Source organism: Maniola hyperantus, chromosome 6, assembly GCF_902806685.2.
Source record: "Maniola hyperantus chromosome 6, iAphHyp1.2, whole genome shotgun sequence".
Classification (NCBI taxonomy): Eukaryota; Metazoa; Arthropoda; class Insecta; order Lepidoptera; family Nymphalidae; genus Maniola; species Maniola hyperantus.
In genome coordinates, this window is record NC_048541.1 from 2,919,238 (window position 1) to 2,941,461 (window position 22,224).

Consider the following 22,224-nt stretch of genomic DNA (forward strand, 5'->3'; position numbering starts at 1 on the left):
ACCTTCGCTCATTAATAATATCCTCATAATAAATTGACAAACCAAGAAAAGCAACCCTTGAACGGAAACCTGAAATTGATCGTGCAGAATTTACATGACCCTTTGTGGGAGATCTTCTTCACCTCCATATAGTTCTATCCTTTACGTCCTTCTCCCACGATGTCAATTTTTGAATCTTTAGGTCTTCTTCAACGCAATCCATCTATCTTTTTCTGGGTATTCCTGTTGACCGTTTTGCGATGGTCTCAATCAGAGTCAACACCCGGTGTCCTCTCTAGATGCCCTGTAGTTTAATAATAATTTATTAGCTGTTCACTTCGAAGTTCATCCACTAACATCAAAAATTATATCAGCTTTTCTGAGTGGAGAAGATTTCAATTTTTCATTTCTTCTCTCGTAGCAAGATATCAAGTTGTGATATGCTAAAGATATTAATTTTAATAAATTTTGTTTCTATACCAGTTCTGGAGCAAAACCACGGGTTCTCTCCGGCGCGACTTCCACTCGACACCCGACTTGGCGGCCGAACTCGCCGCGCATCCACCGAGAACGCGATCCAGCGAAGATGTTCATGGTAACTACCGTCATTTTCAACCGACTTCAAAATAAGAAGGAGGTTCTCAACTAGACGCGTATTTTTTATGATTGAATGAATTTCCTTTACTTAACAATACCATAGATCCATGTGGGTTAATTACAAGTCTTGTTCTGCGTTAGGTTTGTACAAACTCACTAATCGACATTGTCTTGACTTGTAGGGTCACAACGAGGGCCGCCCCCCGCTGAGGCGCCTCCCCCGCCGCCCAACGCACCCGCGTCTTCGTTCCACCCCGCGGCAGCCGCCAAGCTGTACGCGTCGCCGCGAGATCTAGCCGCCGTCGCGTACCGCCCCGCTAACAACAACGAGCACACGGTTAGTATTGCTGCAGGTTCTCCACGAGGCGCCTCCCCCGCCGTCCGACGCGCCCGCGGCCTTGTTTCGCCCCGCGGCAGCCGCCAAGCTGTTCGCGTCGCCGCGAGACCTGGCCGCGTCGCGTACCGTCCCGCTAACAACAACGAGCACACAGTCAGTATTGCTGCAGGCTCACCACGAGGCGCCTCATCCGCCGCCCGACGCACCCACGTCCCCGGTTCACCCCTCGGCAGCCGCCAAGAACGAGCACACGGTTAGTATTGCTGTAGGCTCAACGAGGCGCCTTCCCCGCCGCTACTAACGTGTGTTTGGTCCGCAGGTGCGCAAGGCGGGCCCGCTGCGCACGTGGTCGGGGCCGGCACGCGCGCACTCGGCGGACGACGCGTCGCACCAGTACGCGCAGCCTATCAACTTGCACAAGGGATTCGTGCGACAGGTCAGCTCCCAAAACTTATACAGCATACTTGTGCCCAATCAGACGAATGAAAACTAAACCAAAATTAAGTTAAAGTGCATCTTTTATTTTCAAACCAGAAGGACAGAAGAGTCTTGTCAAATGCGGTAATCATCTATCCGAGTTCTTAATCTTGTGACCATTTGCAGGAAGCATTTAAACTGACTTCTCAATTGTTTAAAAAATAAATCATATTAATATCTGGCGTATAATTTCCAGAACTCTACGCCAGCGCCCCCTATCCCCGAGCCTGACTACAGCATGTCAGAGTCGGACGACGATGCGGCACCCAAGCCCAAGAGCGAGCCTGTGCCCGTAGCCGAGACCAGTGCCAACAGCAATACCAGGTAAATTACTATATAGAGTAAACAAAAAGTGAGAAAAAATTGCCCTCCAAAATTGGCTGACAGCATAAAGAGGGTGGTGGGAAAAGAAAGGATGCCTGAAGAAGGATAAGAGTTGGTCTTTGGATTAATAGGCCAACATTTAATTATCACCAAATTGGTAGGAATCGACTTTTATTCTTGCTCCATGCATTGCCAGTAGAAAAATCTAGACAGTTTTAATTTAAGAGTCCTAGATTAAAGGGCTTATGCCAACTCTTAGGATGCTTTCGGATAGAGGCAGTCATGAACGTCATAACTATTCATTTTTCAGTCATAAAACTTTGTGTAACACCCTAACCCTTGAATTCCGATTTCAGGATTGTACCAATTTACACCACAATATATGAAAATGACGACGGAGAGACAAATAATTGTTATTTATAAAGATTGCATGTTATTTTAAAAGGTACTTTTATCTGAATTTTGAATCGTGCCTCTGGGTAAAGCTGTGTCCATGTCATTGGGAAAATGTTTGTCTTAATGTCGTCATCCACGTTGTTATTTATTAAGTAGGTAACCATTAAATGTGTGAACTTAGCTTTACTTTAGCTTACCATATGTCCAAATCAATGATCATTTTCAATCGAAATATCTTTATTAAAAATTCACAATTTTCCATTCCATTCCATTGTCAATCAAGAACTTCTTTTAATTGCTGATTTTTCTATGTCCATCTTTTTTGTTTGATATATTTTTCATTTATTTTCGTCTGGTTTTGTTTTTGTTGTTTTTCAGTTCATTCTATGTGTTTTCATCCCAAAAAAATTATCGAATAACTAGCTCTTTTTTTATTAAGAGATCTAGGGATAATTTTGCCACCAAATTATAAACTTACTAACTACTACTAACGGTCAAAACTCAGTGCATTTCAACTCCACCTGTCTTAAGTCTGTAATTTGAGGATGACTGATCTTTTCTAAACCAACCAAAAAAAATTCATACGCATTTCATATTTTAAAAAAAATTATGATATAAGTACTTTACGGCTGTCACATACCATGCTAACGAAGCCTCACATTTTTCAGCGGCAGCAGCACCGGTTCGAGTTCAATGCAGCACTCATTCTCCGTGGACGAGATCCAAAAGATCCGAACACGGCTCAAATCATCCAAGTCCTGCGGGGACGAACTGGGCGGAGTCGAACGAGACGATGGCGACAACTCGTCATCCGGAGTCTCGTCCGATCAAGAAGCCCAAGCGAGACCACCCCGACGAGACAAGGTCTCCTTCTGTGCTTCTGTAACAGTCAAATCCTCAAACGACGTCATCAGCACGGAACCTGTACATAGTTCTTCGGAAAGTTTAGCAACTCCCCCACCGCCAATGCAACGACACAATTCCTTGACCCGGAAAAGGGCAACTGCAGCGCTTTTGAGAGGAAGCGTTGGAGGCGCTAGAGGTAGATCGGCCGCGGAAAGGCTAGGTGTAGATATAGATAAGGCTCCGGGAAGGCGAGGTAGGGCGGCTGTGTCGCTCGTCGAACTTCCCCCGCCGCCTGAAGAGCCCGCTCCTTTGCCCGGCGATGGAACCGCTCCCGTCTTAGCCCCACCTCCTCAATTCAGCGACCGCGTGAGAGTGGTTGCAGCTCTGCCCAAATTAGCCCACCTGCAATGAGCTGGCAACCCTGAATCGTCCGGAAACTCCGATACGGTGATTGCACCCTCCGAAATTCCTTCTCAGGCCATTTTTATGGTACCAATGTGGGTATTATGTACTAATTTTTACTGGATCACGCTCTCGATAAGCCTTTCCACTAGGGGTTTACGTCACAAACAATCTTCACATTTACGAGGATGCCAAGAGAAAGATGTGTTCTTAGCTTTGGAAGAATGTTCAGGGGGTTAAACGCACATTCCTTACAATGAATCTCTCGCATCCCCGGTGGAAAGGCAACCTAAGGGCAACTGTCACCAGAGAATGTGATGTGACGGAGATAAGACCTGACAAAATTTCCTTTAAAGATGTTTAGAGAAAATCTTATCTGTTGATCTTTTTCTCTCAGTGCACATCGTCCTAACACATCTCTGGCGGCAGTAATAATATCTAATGCAACAAACTATTGTGTATTGCATTTTATCGATCGTAAATGAATCATTAATTAAATTTCATCGCATTATAGAAATTAGAGGTGTGATTGTAATATGATATGGAAGTTGACATAGAAGATTAGGGTACTAAAAATGTGTATATTATATATCCCGGGTATAAAATTAGTATGAAATGTCTTTGTGACGGTGCACTTTAGTAGACCAAATGACCAGAAATTGGCTTTAAGTTTAATATGAAATCAACATTCCAGATTTAGAAATTAATGTATGTAAAATAGAGTAGGTAACTATTATTTTACAAGTAATCGACTGCGTACTATCGGATAATTCGGACGATATTTATAAATAGAACTGATAGTTAGTACTTACCTACCATTCATAGACGAAATAGAAAAATTCAAATTAAGCTCACTAGTGCCAAATTGGAAACACTAAGAGCGATCACGCACTCATCTGATCCGAATCCGTGAAAATACGGATATAAAAATATCTACGTCATATGTCATAACTCATAAGCTACCATACAAATAGTTCTATGACAACTTCGGGACGTATTTTCACGGCCTTGGATCGGATGTGTGCGTAATCGCCGTAAGGGTGATTACGCACTGTATTCGATCTGAATCCATGAAAATACGTTCCGAAGTAGTCATAGAACTATTTGTGTGGTAGATTACTCACTAGCTCCAACTTCCGCCGTCCGAGTTCTCTCCGTCATCCGTGAGAATATCTCCGATGAGCCTCGGATTGAAATCGTACATATGACGTAGATATGTCAAAGATGTCCACTGAATAGCTTGGATTTTGATCAGCGATCGGATTAATGCATAAGCAATATCCAGGTTTGCTCCGAGTTTTTTATATCCGAATTTTTGCCGACTCGGACCGGATGAGTGCGTAACCGCTCTAAGACTGAGATCCATAGAGCGTACTTGTGACTTAGCTCAGACTATAAGACACAGTTAAAATGAGAGAGAGTTATGTCTCTCACATATAACTATCTCTAACTCTTAAGTAAATTCTGAGCTAAGTCAAAGTAGGTAAGTATGCTTTATAGATCTCAACCCAAGGCCTGAATTGGCGCATCAAAGCTTAAGCTGAAACGGCGCTGTACATAGGTCGAATGACGTCACTGAAATGTCTATTAGGACTGTCATTCCTAGGGAGCGATTTTTAACATCGTTGTCAAAAAAACATTCTCTATTGTCGCCGTAAATTACGGCCGTTATGTGAGACGACACCGAATACCGATGTAGTACGATACTAGAGCTGCAGCAGCTTCACTGTGTCAAAAGGGCCTTACAATTATTTACAAGTAAATACGATTTTCACAACACCTGTAATTAAATAATTCTGTATGTAAATTATTCGATGCACCGATATAGAATTTATTCTGTGAGCTATATTTGATGGACATTGATATTATCTTATGAGCCGTAGTATAAATTTTCACTTTTCGGACACTCACCGTAGAGTAAACACGAATTGTGACACACACAGTTCTTTTGCTGAAAAGAAAGCGTGAAATATAAACTTTTGTAATCAAATGACTAAATGAAACCAAAGATTTATAGTATTTATTGTTGAGGAGTTAACATTGATATAGTTGAAGCTAATTTTTATACATTCCCTTATTAACTGTAGAATTATTATTATATATGATTAATATTCAATATGTATATCCTCTGAAACTAATCGATCGGATATATACGGGGTTACCGAATTGCTCGGATAATGCTCGGATTTCGCTAACTGTATGCAATATTCGCCATTTCTGTATACCACAGAACAAACAAAACTTTTCTTTGCACGATTAAATCTCTTTACAACTACCCGCACTTTTTATAAAAGAAGGCAACGCCATCTAAATTGCAAAAGAGTTTAAATTGTAATAAGTATGTATATGAATCTTTCGTTTTACGAAATCCTGGCTCTTTTCGATGATTCTATAGAAAGTATATATAGTTTCTATTTAAATCTCTCCGATGTGTCAAACTAATTTCCACTGTTGTTAGAGAGATATTTATTTTCAAATTCTACTTTATCCCCCTACCTTTTAAAACGCAACCAAGTGCCATCGTGTCTATGATTTTATAATATTTTTATATACATACTAATATAATATTATATTTTGTAAATAGTTTTACGAGAGCTATTTGAAACTGTTAAAAAGAGTGGACTATGTATATACAAAAATATATCCGGCCAGCAAAAAACGATATATTATTACGATATTATAATAAAATATATGGTTATAATCGAAATATATTATATGTTTTAAATGAGGAAAGTTGATTTATTGATTTGTTTCATTCGTCCATGAATATCGAGAGGTCCACTCTTTTGACGCTATATATTGAAAATCATGCAACTCGTACGAGGTGCAAGCCGGCAACTTGAATGTGTTCTCACTAAACTTAGTGCTCATTCAATGCTTTAGTGCGTCATCCGTTCCATTATAGTGTATATTTATATATTAGTTCGTTTCTATCGAAGCCTGATTTCAAACAGCGAATGGATGTATGAACGATTCTATCATTTCTATCAAAAACTTAAGTACCTACGTTTTATGACTTAAGTGACATTTTATTATTATTTATTTTATTATTAAATGAATTATTGTCTGTCCGTGTAGACGCCACTTTATTGACGTTGGAATGTCTGTATGCAATACTGCATGTGAAAAAGTATCAAAAGTATTCATAGCTGTGTGAAATCATGTTACAAGATCGAAAGAAATCTTACGAATTTTAACACCAATATTAAAGTTTTTGTACTCCAGTTATTTGCATCTCGCGTAGGTTTACAAAGCGTGCTGCGAAATGAATAAACTGAGAAATGGACGTGTTGAGTCAATTTTCTTCTTGAAAATTTATAAAACTGTCCTTTGGTATAGGATGAGCATCCTCGCCATGAAATTTTATTTCCAATAGCCTAAAAATCTGTAGACTTTGGTAGCTTTAATGAATAGAATCGCCAACTAATGTCTTTAACGGACACCTAAAATCTTATTGGTGTGATCGGTCTAAAATGGAGTTATCGCGCGCAGCTAGGTTTTCTTAGTTTAGAGCAAACACTGCCTATCGGCCACTGAAATGCAGCCTAAAACGCAGCTTTTGTAATCTAGCGCTTATTTCAAAGAGCTAAAGTCCATTTCGAAGGCCTGGATGTATTGCAATCTTAACGTCGACTCGGTGGCGATAGAATTTAGGAATTGCCTGTGGATGGAATTACCGTTTATATATTCTAGATGAGTACACACAAGGTTGGATGGATTTTATTCATTTTTTAACTTCACTTTTTGATAACTCTTATACAGTATTTAAGGTTTAGCGAGGAATTAGACATAAGACTGCGGTTGAATGGTTTAAAATTTTTGTAACTTTCATAGACTTAACGTGAGAATTGACATAGGGTAACTTAGACGACGTAGACGCTCTAACCGTGTGTGTACTCAGGGTAATGTTAGCCAAATTCTAGCAAATTACTAACTAGCTCGAGTCGAGTCTCTTAGCGGGTTGCCGTAGAGCCCATATATTAGCACAATCAAATAATTTCTATTAATTATTATTATTATCGATGTATTATTATGAGTTTACTCTTCTTGTCATTAATTTAAGTTGTATAAATGTATTGTCTACTTAAGGCATAGATAGGTAGTGGTAATTATATTAGGGCAATATGATGATTCTAGAATAACCAAGTGGAAAAGTCGAAGGGAACGTCTCGGCATAACGCTAAGTTTTTACTTCAGAAGTCGAATTGAATTCTTAAAAAAAATATGTTTGCATATTTTCTGAACGACGATCACATAACTTTATTTCCTTCTTGTCTTCTTCAAACCAAGAAGCTTTTAATAAACTTTATCCAACAAATTCTGAAGTAGATATTTAGCGGGTCATGCCGGGATGGTCCTCATACATTTTGTATAATATATACCAACAATTGTGTTTCACATTTCATTTGAATCTCAGGTATCGAACGTGTAACTACAACTTGGCATACTTTCAAATGAAAATTAAATGTTTCATCACTATTTACGTTTTTATTTCAACCTAATCATACGTAATATCTGACCTAGGTCTATTCAAGGATTCCTTGGTTCTTTTTGAGGAACGGAGAAGTAAGTACAGTACAAAACAAGCAGTCGAATCTGAAGTTGCAACATGACATTACATTCGGATTAAGTTAGGCTTGTAAGTATGAATGAGATTGGATGCACTTCGACTCTCTATAAGTATCCTTTGTTATGGTCGTCGAGCGTAGATAGAGTAATAAAGGTAGATGCAGGAACGTTTGCTTTCTCATTCGCACTAAAAAGAGAGCACAGATAAAGTTACTAATGTGATAAACAGAGACGCAGCTAACCTATTTTTGTCCCTTATCGTGTAACTGGTTTTTTTCAAGAATACATACTTACAAGAAGTTGCAAAACAAACTTTGAGAATTCGTGGCGTAATTGTATTTCTCATGAGTTTTTTACTTGTTTTCACATAAAACAACGTTTAATACAAATATTGACTACTAAACAATGGTAATAATTGTCGTGTTATTCATCGTTACGTCGTGCTATCGCTATCTCATACGCGGTTACACAGTACTTATATCTGCCTATTATTCTATCTACGTCGTCGAGCCTCATCTATGCCCAGTTATTCTATAACTTCAATTCAATTTTGTTTTATATGTAGGAGTGACAGAGACAACGCTCTACTAAACCGAAATGTCATTCTAAAGGCCGATGTACACTACTTTCGGCCGCGTACTGTACTTGTATAATGTATCTCTGACAAAAACTGTTTGAATCCAAAATCGGATTTTGAATTACCAAGGTTACAAGAGAATAATATATTTTATAATTTTTATAGTGGTTTTACCTACACTTGAAGGACGCGGGTTCGATTCCTGCCGGTTCGCAATTTTTGATGTGTATTTAAAATTATTAAGAGAATAATATGTTTTAAACTCATTTATTTAACATAAAAATCACAAACGATTTCACTATCTCCAAAAATCTATAGGTACTTATATTAAAATACTTAGTAATACTATATAATATTATGTAATTGACAAAATCAACGTAACTAAAGATAACAGCTAATTTGCGGCGATTATTAAATCGATCTTATCTCTACAAGGACGGATAGTAATCACATCAGTTACACTTAAATTCATTGCAATTTGAATCTTATTCACTGGACTTATAGTCCAAATATAACGTCACATCATCAATTTTGCCAAGTCTTCTGTAGTCCACGGCCTCGCCGCACATCGGACACTTCCCTTCCTCGCGTAGAATTCTACCAATAAAATTTTGAGGAATTATAACGGGCTTATTTCTCATTAATTAATTATAGAATCCCACTTTTTGTTTCCCAATTTCAAATGTTGGTAGGATTTTATTTTAACGCGTTCATTTTCCATTTAGGATAGCCATATTTAAACATCACGAAAGATTGAAAACATAAATAATAAATCAGTGCATGCTCATGTTTAATTGACATATCCCAGTCAGTTCCTATTACACTGCTGGGCTGCATTTAGAGCCCTCGCCCACGGCGACTTTTTGTAGCGATGCTGTCGCGCTTCCGCATCGATACAGTCACGAAGCGGTCGCTAGCTGTGTGCCCTCGCCCACGGTCTTAGATTCAGTCGCGATGCAAACGCGATACTGTCGCGCTTCCGTCTCGATGCAAACGAGAAAAAAATGTTGCACTGATGCTTAGTTCTCCATTCATGCGCCACCCTCCCTCCGTTCTTTCCCCGATGTCGTCCGACACGGTCGCGCGTTTGCATCGATACAGTCGCGATGCAGTAGCGCGTTGCTAATCCGACTAACACGCGTTAGTAGTGATGCTGGCGTGTGTTTAGTAAACGCGCGACAGCATCGCTACAAAAAGTCGCCATGGGCGAGGGCTCTTAGGGCGCCTTCAAATAAGTGTTGAGGCAGCGCTGCATTGTAAATCCATACAAATTAAACCGCGCGACTGCAGCGCTACACCAGCGCTGCGGCCGCGCAGCAGTTCGTCGATCGAAATAATATATATTCACAAAGCAGCGTGGCCGTAGCACTGCACTTTGCAGCAAATTTGAAGCGCCCTTAGAAAGCTGGATATGGTCGGTGGTATTAATTTGGTATGGTAACTTTCGGATTTAGGTGCGTTTTAAGTAAGTTATTACTCGCTTTAACGGTGAAGGAAACATCGTGAGGAAACCTGCATATCTAAGAGTTCTCTATAATGTTCTCAAAGGAGTGTGAAGTCTGCCAACCCGCACTTTGCCAGCGTGTTACACTATGGTCAAAGGCTTCTCATTCTGAGAGGGAAACCGTGCTCAGTAGTGAGCCGGCGCGCGAGGACTTGATGGTTAGTTAGGTAAAATCTAAATATATAACAGGGAAAAGGTGACTGACTGACTGACTGATCTATCAACGCACAGCTCAAACTACTGGACGGATCGGGCTGAAATTTGGCATGCAGATAGCTATTATGACATAGACATCCGCTAAGAAAGGATTTTCAATCCCTAAGGGGGTGAAATAGGGGTTTGAAATTTGTGTACCTAGTCCACGCGGACGAAGTCACGAGCATAAGCTAGTTAAACCTAAAATGAATTTTTTAAAACTTACTCTTTGAATTCGGACAAAATGGCAGGAAAATCACACTCGGGACAAGCGGTCAAATCGTCTTTCACTATGTGTAGACCCTGGAAATAAATAAATTGCATTCTTGAAAAACTATTATACAGCTTATGAAGGCCATTGGGGAAAAAGTACTTAAATAAGAAGCAAAAGAAAAAAATTCTGGGGTCTTTATATCAATATAATAACGACAATCATCACTATATTTTTCATGTAAACTAGTCATGATTATTTAAAATTTGGGTGGTTCTGCTGCTGTTTACAAATGCATGACGTCAGAGCACAGATAATCTATCGGCCCAACATGACCGACAGTGTTTTCACCTGTCTAAGAAAAATATATGTTTAAATTAAAGTTTTACAGTTTTCAGGGCGCAAAAAATGTAGTATTAATTTTTTTGGTCTTAATGGTTTTAATGGTTAATATATTTTGTTCTATTTAACAAATATTAACCATTTTCTATTGACCAAATATTAACCATTTCTATTGAACATAATATATTTTACTAGCTTATGCTCGCGACTTCGTCCGCGTGGACTACAAAATTTCAAACCCCTATTTAACCCCCTTAGGAGTTGAATTTTCAAAAATCCTTTCTTAGCGGATGCCTACGTCATAATAGCTATCTGCATGCCAAATTTCAGCCCAATTCGTCCAGTAGTTTGAGCTGTGCGTTGGTAGATCAGTCAGTCAGTCAGTCAGTCAGTCAGTCACCTTCTCCTTTTATATATATATAGATTAACCATTTAATTCCTACTTTAAAAAAGTGTCAACTAGCCTATTCACCACAATTTGGTACTTCATGTTGTTATGTTCAGCACTGGACGTTCGTAGGCTGAAGTGATGATGATGGTGATGCTTATACGATAAACAATAGCGAGACAGAAGGGCACATCGGCCTCGCAGCGCGCGCACGTCAGCTCCGCAATGGGCAGGTCCGCACCGCACTGCGGGCACGGCGCGGTAGGCTCAGGCGGCACGACGTCACGCACTACGGACTTTATTTCCTTCTCGAATTTAGGAAGAACGAGTTTCAACTATCCATACAATGCACTCGCGCCGACTGATCAAGCAATCGCGTGCACCCGCCATTCGCCAGCCAATCAGGTCAATACTCAAGTTGTTTGCCGGGTACTGTAATGATGGTCATATTATATTTAAAAAATAACACTTACCGTAGCGAGACAGAAGGGCACATCGGCCTCGCAGCGCGCACACGTCAGCTCCGCAATGGGCAGGTCCGCACCGCACTGCGGGCACGGCGCGGTGGGCTCAGGCAGCGCGACGTCGCGCGGCGCGTGACGCACTACGGATTCGATCTTCTTCACGTATTTAGGATCGATCTGTTCGCGATACTCGGGCTGCATGAGCGCGCGTGCCCAGTGGTGCGCTTGGTGCCTCAACCCCGCGCGACCGCATTCGATGACCGTGGACGTCAAAATTGATACCTGATCTGTACACACAAAACAAAAGCTTTAAATTGGTTGTAAAAAGACATATAAAAGGAAGAAATAAGAAACTTATAACACAATCTGTAGAGCGCACTCGGACTTAGCTTAGACTTAAGACAGAGTTAAAACGAAACAGAGCTATATCTCTCACATAAATCTGTCTCGTTTTAACTCAATCTTAAGTCTGAGCAAAGTCAAAGTGCGCTCTATAGATCTCTGCGTTTTTTTGCGCAAACGAAATTTGCCGATACGACTTATAAGTGGCAGTGACTTTACTTAAGTTACTTACGTTGCTGCGTCGGGAAAAACGACACTTCAGCAGCCGTCCGCAGCAACAGCCGCGCGGCGAGGTCGTGGCGACCACGCTTCACATGTGTGCGTACCTGAATCAAAAACAAAAAGTATAATCATTCACTTAGAAATATCCGCTTCAGCCGAGTACGAAACCAGTGTTTCGTTACCAGTTTCGTAAAAATAATATTTATTAGAATGCAATAGAACACCCTTTCTCACAAGCTACTCGGTCGCCAACGACGTACAAAATCCGCTAGCTAAATCACGAGCTTTTAACATAAATATAAATCCCCGTTATTGAGATCATATTCGACTGCTCCAAAATAAACCAAACTCCAAAAGTAGTATAAAAAAGCTATACTCACCAAAATATATGAATGCAATAAAACTGCTGCTCTCATAAGGTCCCTCGGCACGGGCACGCCGCGGGCACGCAGCGCCGCGCACAAACCGCGCGCTACGTCGCGCGCCTCCCGATATCGTCCCGCTGAGCATTCCGCGCCCGCTATGATTACCTACACATTATACACAAAGAGCATATTAAGGGATTCCAAGATTTTTACATCGAAAAGTTAATCAAATAGGAGCAAATCAACCAACTCAAAAGGTAAAACAAACACTTGCTAAAGTGAGACGATAAATCCGAACAAAATGTTAAAGTCTTTCAACTTTACATAGAAAGGCTGAGATCTAAAGAGCGTACTTTGAATTTGCTCAGATTTGTTTCAGAATTATATCAGCGATATAACGCTGACATTTATATGCCGATATCATGATCGGATATCATGCCGATAAATTATTGTTAGTGTAATTGCTAGTATTATGTAGGTTAAGTTGATAGCATAGTTTCATGACGTCACCCGGTTCAGGATCCTAGCTGAAAATCAGCGCTGTATGCTCTTGTGTATCAAAACAGCAGCATAATGCTGAACTGAAACCTTTTTTCGGGATGTGCCACACATGACAGTTTGTTGGGGCTCTTCTGCTTAGGACTTGCTGGCTTAGTACTCAAGTGGAAGAAGCGTCGTAATAACAACTCTTTATAACATACATTATGTGGCACAATTTAAGACAAACGTTTTTCTTTCTTTCCTTTTTCGTTCTGTCTTGTTTTAGTAGTGTCTTAAGACTGACCTTAATCAGAGTTCACTCTAGCCTAACACCAGAAACACGTCGTAACGGAAAATAACGCAACAAACTCCGTTCTCAGAATTTTGTTGCAATGTTTTCAAATAGCAGGGACGCGCTTCGCGAATAAAGTGGCGAGGGGAATTTCTGCGCGCATTTTTTCGCTAGATTCGTTCCTGGCCTAAAACATCAAGTGAGTAGAAAGTTTAAAGTCACAAACTCACTGCAGTCTTGGCAGCTTCCATAAACTGTTTCTTAGCCATATATAACCGGAACAGGTGCCTTGGATCTCGAGGATTACCATCTGCTTCTCCCAAGAGGAATTCTATCAATCTGAATAAACCAAAAGCCTTTTTAACACTTTTTATTATATTTTTGATTTTTGCTTTTTAAACTACTTATGTAAATTGTACTTTTACAACAAATAAAATTTTGCGAATTCAAAGAAATTCCATTACATTTAGATGACATGGCAATAATTTAGTCTTCACATTCGATATCGAATCGATAATGAAATAAAACTTTACTTTCATTTACCTTCTTGTCAAGCGTTCATCATCACTAGCTGCAGCCGCATCAATAGCTACCGAAATCGCTTCATTCTCTTCCCCCTCCGAACTACCCGCCTTCAACAGATGCGTCATCGCTTTATTATACTCCCCCGCGTGGAAATAGAACTTTCCAGACAACAAATAATTCTTCTCCCCTTCGAAATGCAAGGCTAAGCTTTTGAAATCCTCCGGCCTCGCTTGAGAAGTCTGTATCAAAATCTCCCCATACAGATGCAACTTCCCATTCTTCCTTGCAAGTTGGAACGCTTCGTCATAACACAGAGACATAACCAAAAATTTTATCGCAGAAGTGGGATCGTCACTATTTTGAAAGTAATTTGCAACCATTTTCGCCCCTTGAACGGATTTGGTTTCCTGGACTAAATTGACTGCTTCATCTATATCGTCTAATTTGTCTAAATTCAGTCGTATAGCCGATTCGAAATCTTGAGCTTTTAAATAAGATTTTAGAGCGTCAGTATATCTACCTTCTGCTTCTTTAGCTTTTGCGTATTGTAAGTGAATGCTTGGGGAGTTTATTTTTGGGATCAAAGACTCGACTTTTAGCCAGGATTTTAGTTTAATGTATAGGAATGCCGCTTTTTCGGTATTTCCCGCGTGATCGTATAATGCAGCAGCGTGACTGTACTGTTTCTCTTCTTCGAGCAATTGCGCACAGTCTTTCAATAAATTGATATCATGAGAGTATTTCATGGCGGTGGTGACTCCTCGCATGACGTCACCACATCGTATGGACATACGGGCGATTCCCGCCTCGCATTTTGCGTTGTGTTCTTTGACTTTCACGTCGTTGGTGTTTTCGGTTATCATGCTTTTCTCGTAATTAGCGAGTGCCTCGTGATAGTCTGCCCTGAAATTATAATATAATAATAATAAAACATAATTATTTTCAATTATCTTGTTACACACATACATGGATTTGATCTTGAACAATTAATAAAAGAATAATTTGTTAATTGAATGTAGGTAGGTTTGTAGGACTTGACTCTTATACAATCCAACAATTATCTTCTCTGTCTTCAAAGCGCAATGTTGGCAGTCCTTTAATAGCTATGGCAGTCGACATCAAGCGAGTCGAGCTAGATTACAAGCGGCACAATTATTGTGGTGACTGGTGGGTATAAGAGACATATGTTTAGCAGTGGACGTTTATCAGCTGACGACCATGCAGTTATCTTCGGATAAGGACGGTACTTTGCTCTACCAACTTTGGTATGCCAATCCAATGCTTATAGACTAGCCGCTTGTTTGTGAAGGCCACCACAGTGATTGTCAAGGGGTCACCATTTTGTTTTTCTGATTGCTCAGCAAAGAGCAATAGACGCAGGGAGAGGGAATGACTCACGTGAGCTCCGCGTGTGTGGCCTGGTGCAGGGTGATGGCGGGCGCCTTGCTGGGGCACGACACGGCGGCGATGTCTGCCGCGCGCGCCCACTCGCCTCGCGCGGCGTGTAAGTCCAAGGCATACAGACTGTTGCCGCTCTCTAACCAACGCGCTGCGGCATCGCCCTTGCCCAGACACGCGCATAGCAAGCCACTGATAATGAAAACATCTTTAATGTATGAAAATGGGACGCAACTCAAGCAAATGTTTGAATTTTATATGAATTAAGAATTTTTGAAAATCCCGTGGGAACTCTTTGATTTTCGATGATAAAAATTGCCTATGTCAATTTATGGGACGCAAGCTACCTACCTCTGTACCAAATTTCGTATAAATCAGTAAAACAGATATGCTTTTAAGAATCCGATGGAAACTCTTTGATTTTCCGGGATAAAAGTAGCCTGTGTACTTCCCCGGGATGTATCAAAATCTGCTAACTGTTGAGCCGTGAAAAGCTAGCAGACAGACAGACACACTTTCGCAATTATAACATTAGTATGGAAGTATGGATTTAAAATGTTCTACCTTAGGATTGGCAGCTCTTCTATGTTCGAGGCGTCTTCTAGAGCCCACACCATGGCCACGTCGCTCAAACGCGTGTAAACACGAATGGCTATAAGGAAAATATATCTACAGACTTTTGCACACTCTGCGAAATGTTAAGCGTTTTAGAACTTTTCGACCTGGCTCGTCCTTCACCTTTCTACGATCCCGCAATTTTATAACGCAAGGCATCGCCAAGGTCTGTACCCGTACGTAGTCGAAATTTCACGGATACGTACGAAGCTATTTGCCTTATTATTTCTGATTCGAACCGCTAAGATTTGGAACACCCTTCCAGCATCAATTTGCTCCAATTATAATATGGGTACCTTCAAATCAAGAGTGAATAGGCATCTTCTAGGCCTATTCACTCTTAGCGACAGGCCACGCAGTACGACACGCCTTTTAGCTACTAAATTACTCGCTACTCGACTAAAATACTAGCAGTATATATAATATAGTAGTCTGAACTAGCCTTAAGTTTAGACATGCCCACCAAATATTTACCAAATTCTACATTAAGCTCAGAAATCGCCGCTTCGCCAAGTTTCCTCCACATCTCTTCCTCGTCCACTGCGTCACAAAACAGCCACGCTTCAGAGAAGCGTCGCAGAAGTAGCAGTTTCTCGATATGCTTCCTTTGGTTCGCTAGACGCTTCTCTGTGTCTGCGTCTGCTAGACCGCTTGTATTATGCGAGTCCAGAGCTATTTTCATTACACTGCAATGATATAATAATAGTGTTTTAGTGTTTAGACTATCGTGAGTAATTTCCATTTAAAACATAGATTATTCCCGCTATACTTTTTTCTCTTTTCTGTCTTTAAATCAACAAAAAAGGTCTATCTTGCAACTTTCAATACGAGAACCCTCCGAACTGAAGAAAGCCTTAAAGAAATGTCATTAGCAACTCAAGATATATACTGAGATATTATAGGCATTAGTCAGATGCGAAAAACTACCAAAACTAATTAACATATCGAAAAATTTCTGAACACCCTAAAAGTAAAACTCAAAAAATAAAAATAAAAGCAAACGATATACTCACTTGCCACCAACAGCATAGCAGTAGACATCCCCAGAGAACAGTATGAGCGGTATCTGATCGGGTAGCACAGTGGTGCTGGCCACGAAGTCCACGTGCGAGCCAGCGGTGGACGCCGGCGAGTAGTAGTACGTGTGAACTGCCTCCCCCGTGTATATCGCGAACACGTTGCGATCCGACAGGCATATGTCCCATATTGCACTTTTCACTCTGGAAACAAGAGCCAAACTTAATCCGAAAGTATACAAGGAACCACTATATAGTCCACCAAAACAGACTAATCTCTATGCCAGCAGCATGTGACATGCACCGCCCGCCCTCCCATCAAACAAGCAGGAAAAGCAAGGAATACATGCCACCAATTAGCGGGAACACGTCCGCCAGTTCTCTAGACCCAATACTCACGTGAGCTGATCTGGCATGGTACACAACTCGGCCGCCGGGGCGCAATACACGTGCGCTCGGCGACGCTCGTCCAGCAGCAAGGCGCGTGCTCCACTGATGTCGCAGTGCAATGCCACCGCGCCGCACGCGTGGCGGTAGCGGGAACACGTCCGCCATTCCTCTAGACCAAAGTATTCGATGTGTCCGTGCTGTAAGAAGCCCAGATTTTTGGGTATTTAACGAGCTAAAGGTTTTCGCAAACATGACACAAGTGTTGAACGACTTCTTCCCCAAAATAAGTTCAGAAAACCTACGTGGACAAATTTTCTCGATCATGTAACTTACCTCAGTGACGAATATAAAGAAATCACTGGTCAAGTGAATGTCAACAATTTTGGCTCCTTGCATGTGCGGCTCGGGGAATAGCATCGCCTCCCGTTCCGGCTCCGTTGGTTCCGGAGTCTCAATCTGCGATACCAATTAAACAGATCCTCAATTCGTAGCTTGCATCCAAGTCATCTAATACTTGAAAACAAAGAATTCTTACGAGATTTATGAGAATTTACCCTGACTTTCCAGGCATAAGGTAGTTTATATTATAAAGAATGAAGAGTATGAATTTATGGAGTTTGTGTATGTGGAGGGTCCAGAACCAATGCACATATTTGACAAATTCATTTTTTTTTTTTTTTTTTTTTTGTTGGGGCGGGTCGTCAGTAGTCTGTAAAATACTTACGGAATGCAACATAGCTCGTCCTTGATATGTAACCGCGGCGTATTGTCCCGACACCCTTAACGTCTCCACAGTGGCCGGGTAATGTCTCCTTAGTGCGGGCCCGCCACCCAGGGGGTAGAAGGAACCGACCTGTCCGCTCACCACGCACACGTGAGCCGCGCCCAGGCCTATGACGCTGGGCTCTGACGGTAAGTTGTAGCTCGCTAACGCTGTCGGTTCCGCTGGAATCAACAGTTCACCACTCAGTTACTTTGGTGGAACACGCAAAATTTTTCATTTCATCCCAAAACATTCTAAAACATTGATGATACATGACTCATGGCTGAGCGACAATTTACAATGGTCTTCTTCTTCTTCTTCACTCTGGGCTGGTTTCCGCACTTAAACGTTTCCGTCTGTTCCGAATTTACAATGGTATATCAATCTTTAAATTACGCTGTCAATTTCGTTGGAATCCTCTGAAATCTTTTAGTTACCTTTGTTGACAGGCTCCGGCTCGTCCCCCACAGCGATGCACTGGTACACGGTCACCTCAGTGAGGTTGGTCAGAGTGACGACTCTCGTGCCGTGCGCGGCGCAGAGCGATGGCAGGCTGGTGACGTACACGCTGAGGTAGCCGCGCCCCGCCGCGGCCAGCAGCCGCCCGTCTGCGCTCCACGCACATCGTTCAGCGCCTCCTACTGGGATCACTGAGCCGGACACCTCACCGTTGTTCCATACTGATATTAGTTTTAGTCTGAAATATAATAATGCCATAAGCGAAAATACTAAGGACTGACCACCGGTGAAAATTACGCGTAGAAACTTATTATTTTTATTTTTTATTATTTTTATTTTTATTATTTTTATTTTGTCGGAGTTTGGTCATCTCCACCGATTCATGCACCCACTTTAAAAAGAGACTACTTATACTTACTGTCCATCCCCACAAGATGCTGCTTGTCCGTTGAACACAGCGACCTCAGTCAAACTGTCCTTATGGTTCTTGACTTGGAACAGCTCCTCCCCAACTTCCTTGATATGAGTGGATATCGATATGATGTACCCGTTACTGAACCCGATGAGAATGTACCCGTCCCCGTACCACTTGTATGAGACTATCGTACCGTAACGCTGCTGGAACGCTAATTCTATCGGGTTCTCTGGGTTGAGGAGGTTGTATAGGTATAATGTTCGTTTTGCTACTACGAGACTTATCTGAAATGGGGAAGCACGATATTAAAGATACAGAGCAGGGTTGTCGTGGATGCCAATATTTTGACAAGTACACATCCGCGGATGCGGTTGTCTAAATTAATGCGAATGTTTTGCATTTGCGGATGCGGATGCGAATATCCGTAACACCCCTAGTAAAGAGTGTATTTGACGTTGATTGTTTTTATTTTCGTATTTTGACGTATTTTCTCCCGCAACCCTCTCATCACTTTTCATCTCGGAGAACTGTAGATCGTTGGGTACATGACGCAACAAGATCATCCGTTGGGTGTCCCCGTCGGAGTTGTTGATGGATAGATTCTTATCATCGGACGCCAGTACCAGTATACTTACCGTATTTTCTCCCGCAACCCTCTCATCAGTTTTCATCTCTGAGAACTGTAGATCGTTGGGTACATCCCGCAACGAGATCATCCGTAGTGTGTCCCCGTCGGAGTTGTTGATGGATAGATTCTTATCATCGGATGCCAGTACCAGTATACTGTCCCTGTTCCACGCGGCGCAAGTTATCTTCTTCGTGTGCTTACCTATTATGGGTATCCTCCTATAACCAGGGTTGGCATTGTTTTCAACAATTTTTTTTTTAACTGTATTAAACAGTTAAACACAAAAAAAACAGTACCTACTTAAATATATTATTATGATTTTTGTTTTAAACAGGATATTTTGTTCTTTAAAACAGTTGTACCTAGATATATTTGTGAAAATGTTTTGTCGTTTTAGCTAATAAAAATTATATATTCAAACAAAATTCAAACAATATCAGTTTTGTAGAATATTGAACATGAAAAATGGCCCTCAAACCGGATTGTGTATCAAACATAAAATAAATGTACAATGTAATAAATCTCTAAACTTTATTGATTGATTGCAATTTACAGACTTTATTCATTTATTCTAATTTACAGGCTTTAGTCATTGATTGATTGTAATTCACAGGCTTTATTCATTGATTGTGATTTACAAGCTATATTATTTGACTGATTGTAATTTATAAGCTTTATTCTTTGTCTGATTGTAATTTAAAGGCTTTACTTTTTGAATGATTATAATTTCCAAGCTTCATTCTTTGACTGATTGTAATTTACAGGCTTTATTAATTGATTTATTGTAATTTAATGTATTACTAACTTTGTAGTATGATGATTATACAGTGACAAGTTTCCTTTCTGTGTCCCAACAGCCAACAAGGGCTCCCCATATGACCAAGCCAAGCAAGTTGGAGGCTCGCGGAGGCCTGTCTCAATGTTCACCCGCTTGTTAGCATGGCATTCCCATAGCAATACAGTATTACTATTTGGAGTGATTATAGCCAAGTAATCTCCGTCGTTGTCCCATTCCATGCCTGCACAGAGCCTGTAAAAGCAAAATAATTATCTTCTATTCTTAGTCATCAATATTTATGTAATAGATGGTTCCCACAGCCTTCAACAATTTAGGTTCCTACAAATCCTGTTGGAACTCTTTAATTCACTGGGACAAAAAGTAAAATCTGTATAGCAGATGAGCCTTAAAAAACGTGTGGGAACTCTTGGATTTGCTGAAGAAAAAATTATCAGAAGAAGAATACACTAGGTAAATACTTTCTAAATTTATTTGTTTTCTTTAACAGGTTTTTTTTTCCGAGTGATTATGTATTTTCAGAAAGAAAAAGTGCCGTAAGGTTTATAAGTGCAAACTTTCCATGTACCTATATAAGAATGATTGATGAATAAATAGCAACTGTTGTTACAACACAATAAAGTGCAATTCAGCTTACACAATGCTGTGATAATTTTATAAATGCCTCTCTTTCTATCGCACAACACTTGTCTTTTTTTATCTCTCACAAGAGGTAAGGATTAAGAGAGTGTGCTCAAACGACAGTATCACCATAGGTATATTTTTGGGTAATGTGACCAGAATTTCATACCCGAAGATGAAATCAAATCATGACCAGAATAAATTGAAATAATCTCAGTACCCTGGCAACTTCATTCTTTCCAGTAATTGTCCAGAGCGATCATGGATGGCCACTGTAGCATCAGTTCCTGTGGTGGCCAACAGCGAGTGGGACTCGCCTTTCTGCCACAGAAAATATAGCTCGCCCAGACCATGAGGCTGTTCGATTGTATACAAGAGCTGCAAAGTATAAAAACAAAAAAACTGATCAAGTTCGCCTCAAGGTTAAGAACATGCAAGATAGAGTTCTAAAAACTTGGCAGACATTAAAACATTAAGTTCCCTAAAATAAAATTCCTAATGGTTTTAAAATACCTATTTGACAAGGTAAGTATCACTTAAGGATTGGATAAACCAAAATCATCATTTCATGTTGAGGCCATTTTTTTAATGTTTCATTTAAATAATATGCTTCTGTAACAGCTAATTTCAACCTAACAGCTCACACACAGACAGACGGACTGGACGAAGCTAAAGGGTTCTTTGTTTCTATGGAACCCTAAAAAATATAGTTTTCTAGCTTAATGCAAGGCTTACAATGCTTATATGTATGACTTGTGCGGTGTGTCCCACCTTGTTTTACATTGATGGTGCTATATAACTATCATATCAAAAACTTTCGAGCATGTCTCAATAATAATTTAACTCAATCGGATAAAAATTTCGATTTAAAAAAACTATAATTAGGGCAATTTTTCAACCGTATATTTTCAACTTACTTTAGGAGTCATACTGTTTATGAACAAAACAAATATATTAAACAACGTAAAGAATAGAACATCAGTTACGCAGGTAGCAAATTCATTAATTTTAAAAAGGCATTTTAACAGTAAGTTATCTCATTTTTCAATTTCAAAATTGTATCAACCATTGTGTTTTCAAGTTTCAACACTTTCATACATTTTGATTTTTTGAGACTTTTGAAATGTTTTCGTTGCTAGGCAACTATCCAGAGTATTAAACAGTAGGGCAATTGCGTAAAACCTGCATCACTCATTATTACAATCTCAATTGTTGTGATTGGCTGAATTTGTGCTATTCTAGTTGCAACAATGCATTGTAGCCAATAGGGAGCGAGCGTCAACCAATCA

At 40.4% G+C, this 22,224-nt stretch overlaps 2 protein-coding genes across 9 annotated transcripts in view; one reads left to right on the plus strand and one right to left on the minus strand.

The window, feature by feature from the left end:
- The window catches only part of Prosap (prosap), a 253,358-nt gene extending 246,937 nt beyond the window's left edge, over nt 1-6,421 (plus strand). For 6 of the 8 annotated variants that reach the window (XM_069499234.1, XM_069499233.1, XM_069499236.1 and 3 more), the window contains 6 exons: nt 463-574; nt 759-913; nt 1,083-1,166; nt 1,233-1,349; nt 1,587-1,714; nt 2,779-6,421. In XM_069499234.1, the coding sequence (XP_069355335.1) occupies nt 463-574; nt 759-913; nt 1,083-1,166; nt 1,233-1,349; nt 1,587-1,714; nt 2,779-3,367 (1,185 nt within the window). In that variant the 3' untranslated portion in view covers nt 3,368-6,421. Of the gene's footprint in view, nt 1-462; nt 575-758; nt 914-1,082; nt 1,167-1,232; nt 1,350-1,586; nt 1,715-2,070; nt 2,160-2,778 lie in introns of all 8 variants that reach the window. The other 2 variants (XM_069499239.1, XM_034969609.2) reach the window with 2 other exon arrangements.
- Nucleotides 6,422-8,761: 2,340 nt separating this feature from the next.
- Nucleotides 8,762-22,041, minus strand: Oseg6 (intraflagellar transport protein Oseg6). Its single transcript, XM_034969457.2, has 20 exons — nt 21,853-22,041; nt 21,156-21,313; nt 20,324-20,548; nt 19,526-19,736; nt 18,894-19,174; nt 18,454-18,713; nt 17,978-18,198; nt 17,587-17,709; nt 17,263-17,450; nt 16,861-17,067; nt 16,322-16,533; nt 15,797-15,884; nt 15,233-15,424; nt 13,853-14,737; nt 13,540-13,648; nt 12,553-12,702; nt 12,183-12,276; nt 11,618-11,895; nt 10,430-10,506; nt 8,762-9,101 (listed from the first exon to the last, which is right to left on the minus strand). The coding sequence occupies exons 1-20, from the start codon at nt 21,862-21,864 to the stop codon at nt 8,990-8,992; spliced, it is 4,083 nt and encodes a 1,360-aa protein (XP_034825348.1). The 5' UTR covers nt 21,865-22,041; the 3' UTR covers nt 8,762-8,989.
- Between the last annotated feature and the right edge of the window lie 183 nt (nt 22,042-22,224).

Coding starts and splice junctions, on each gene's coding strand:
- Oseg6 (XM_034969457.2), bottom strand. Junction 18,714..18,893: donor GCATCTTGTGGGGATGGACA/GTAAGTATAAGT, acceptor ATTATATTTCAG/ACTAAAACTAATATCAGTAT. Junction 12,703..13,539: donor TGGAAGCTGCCAAGACTGCA/GTGAGTTTGTGA, acceptor TATAATGTGTAG/GTAATCATAGCGGGCGCGGA.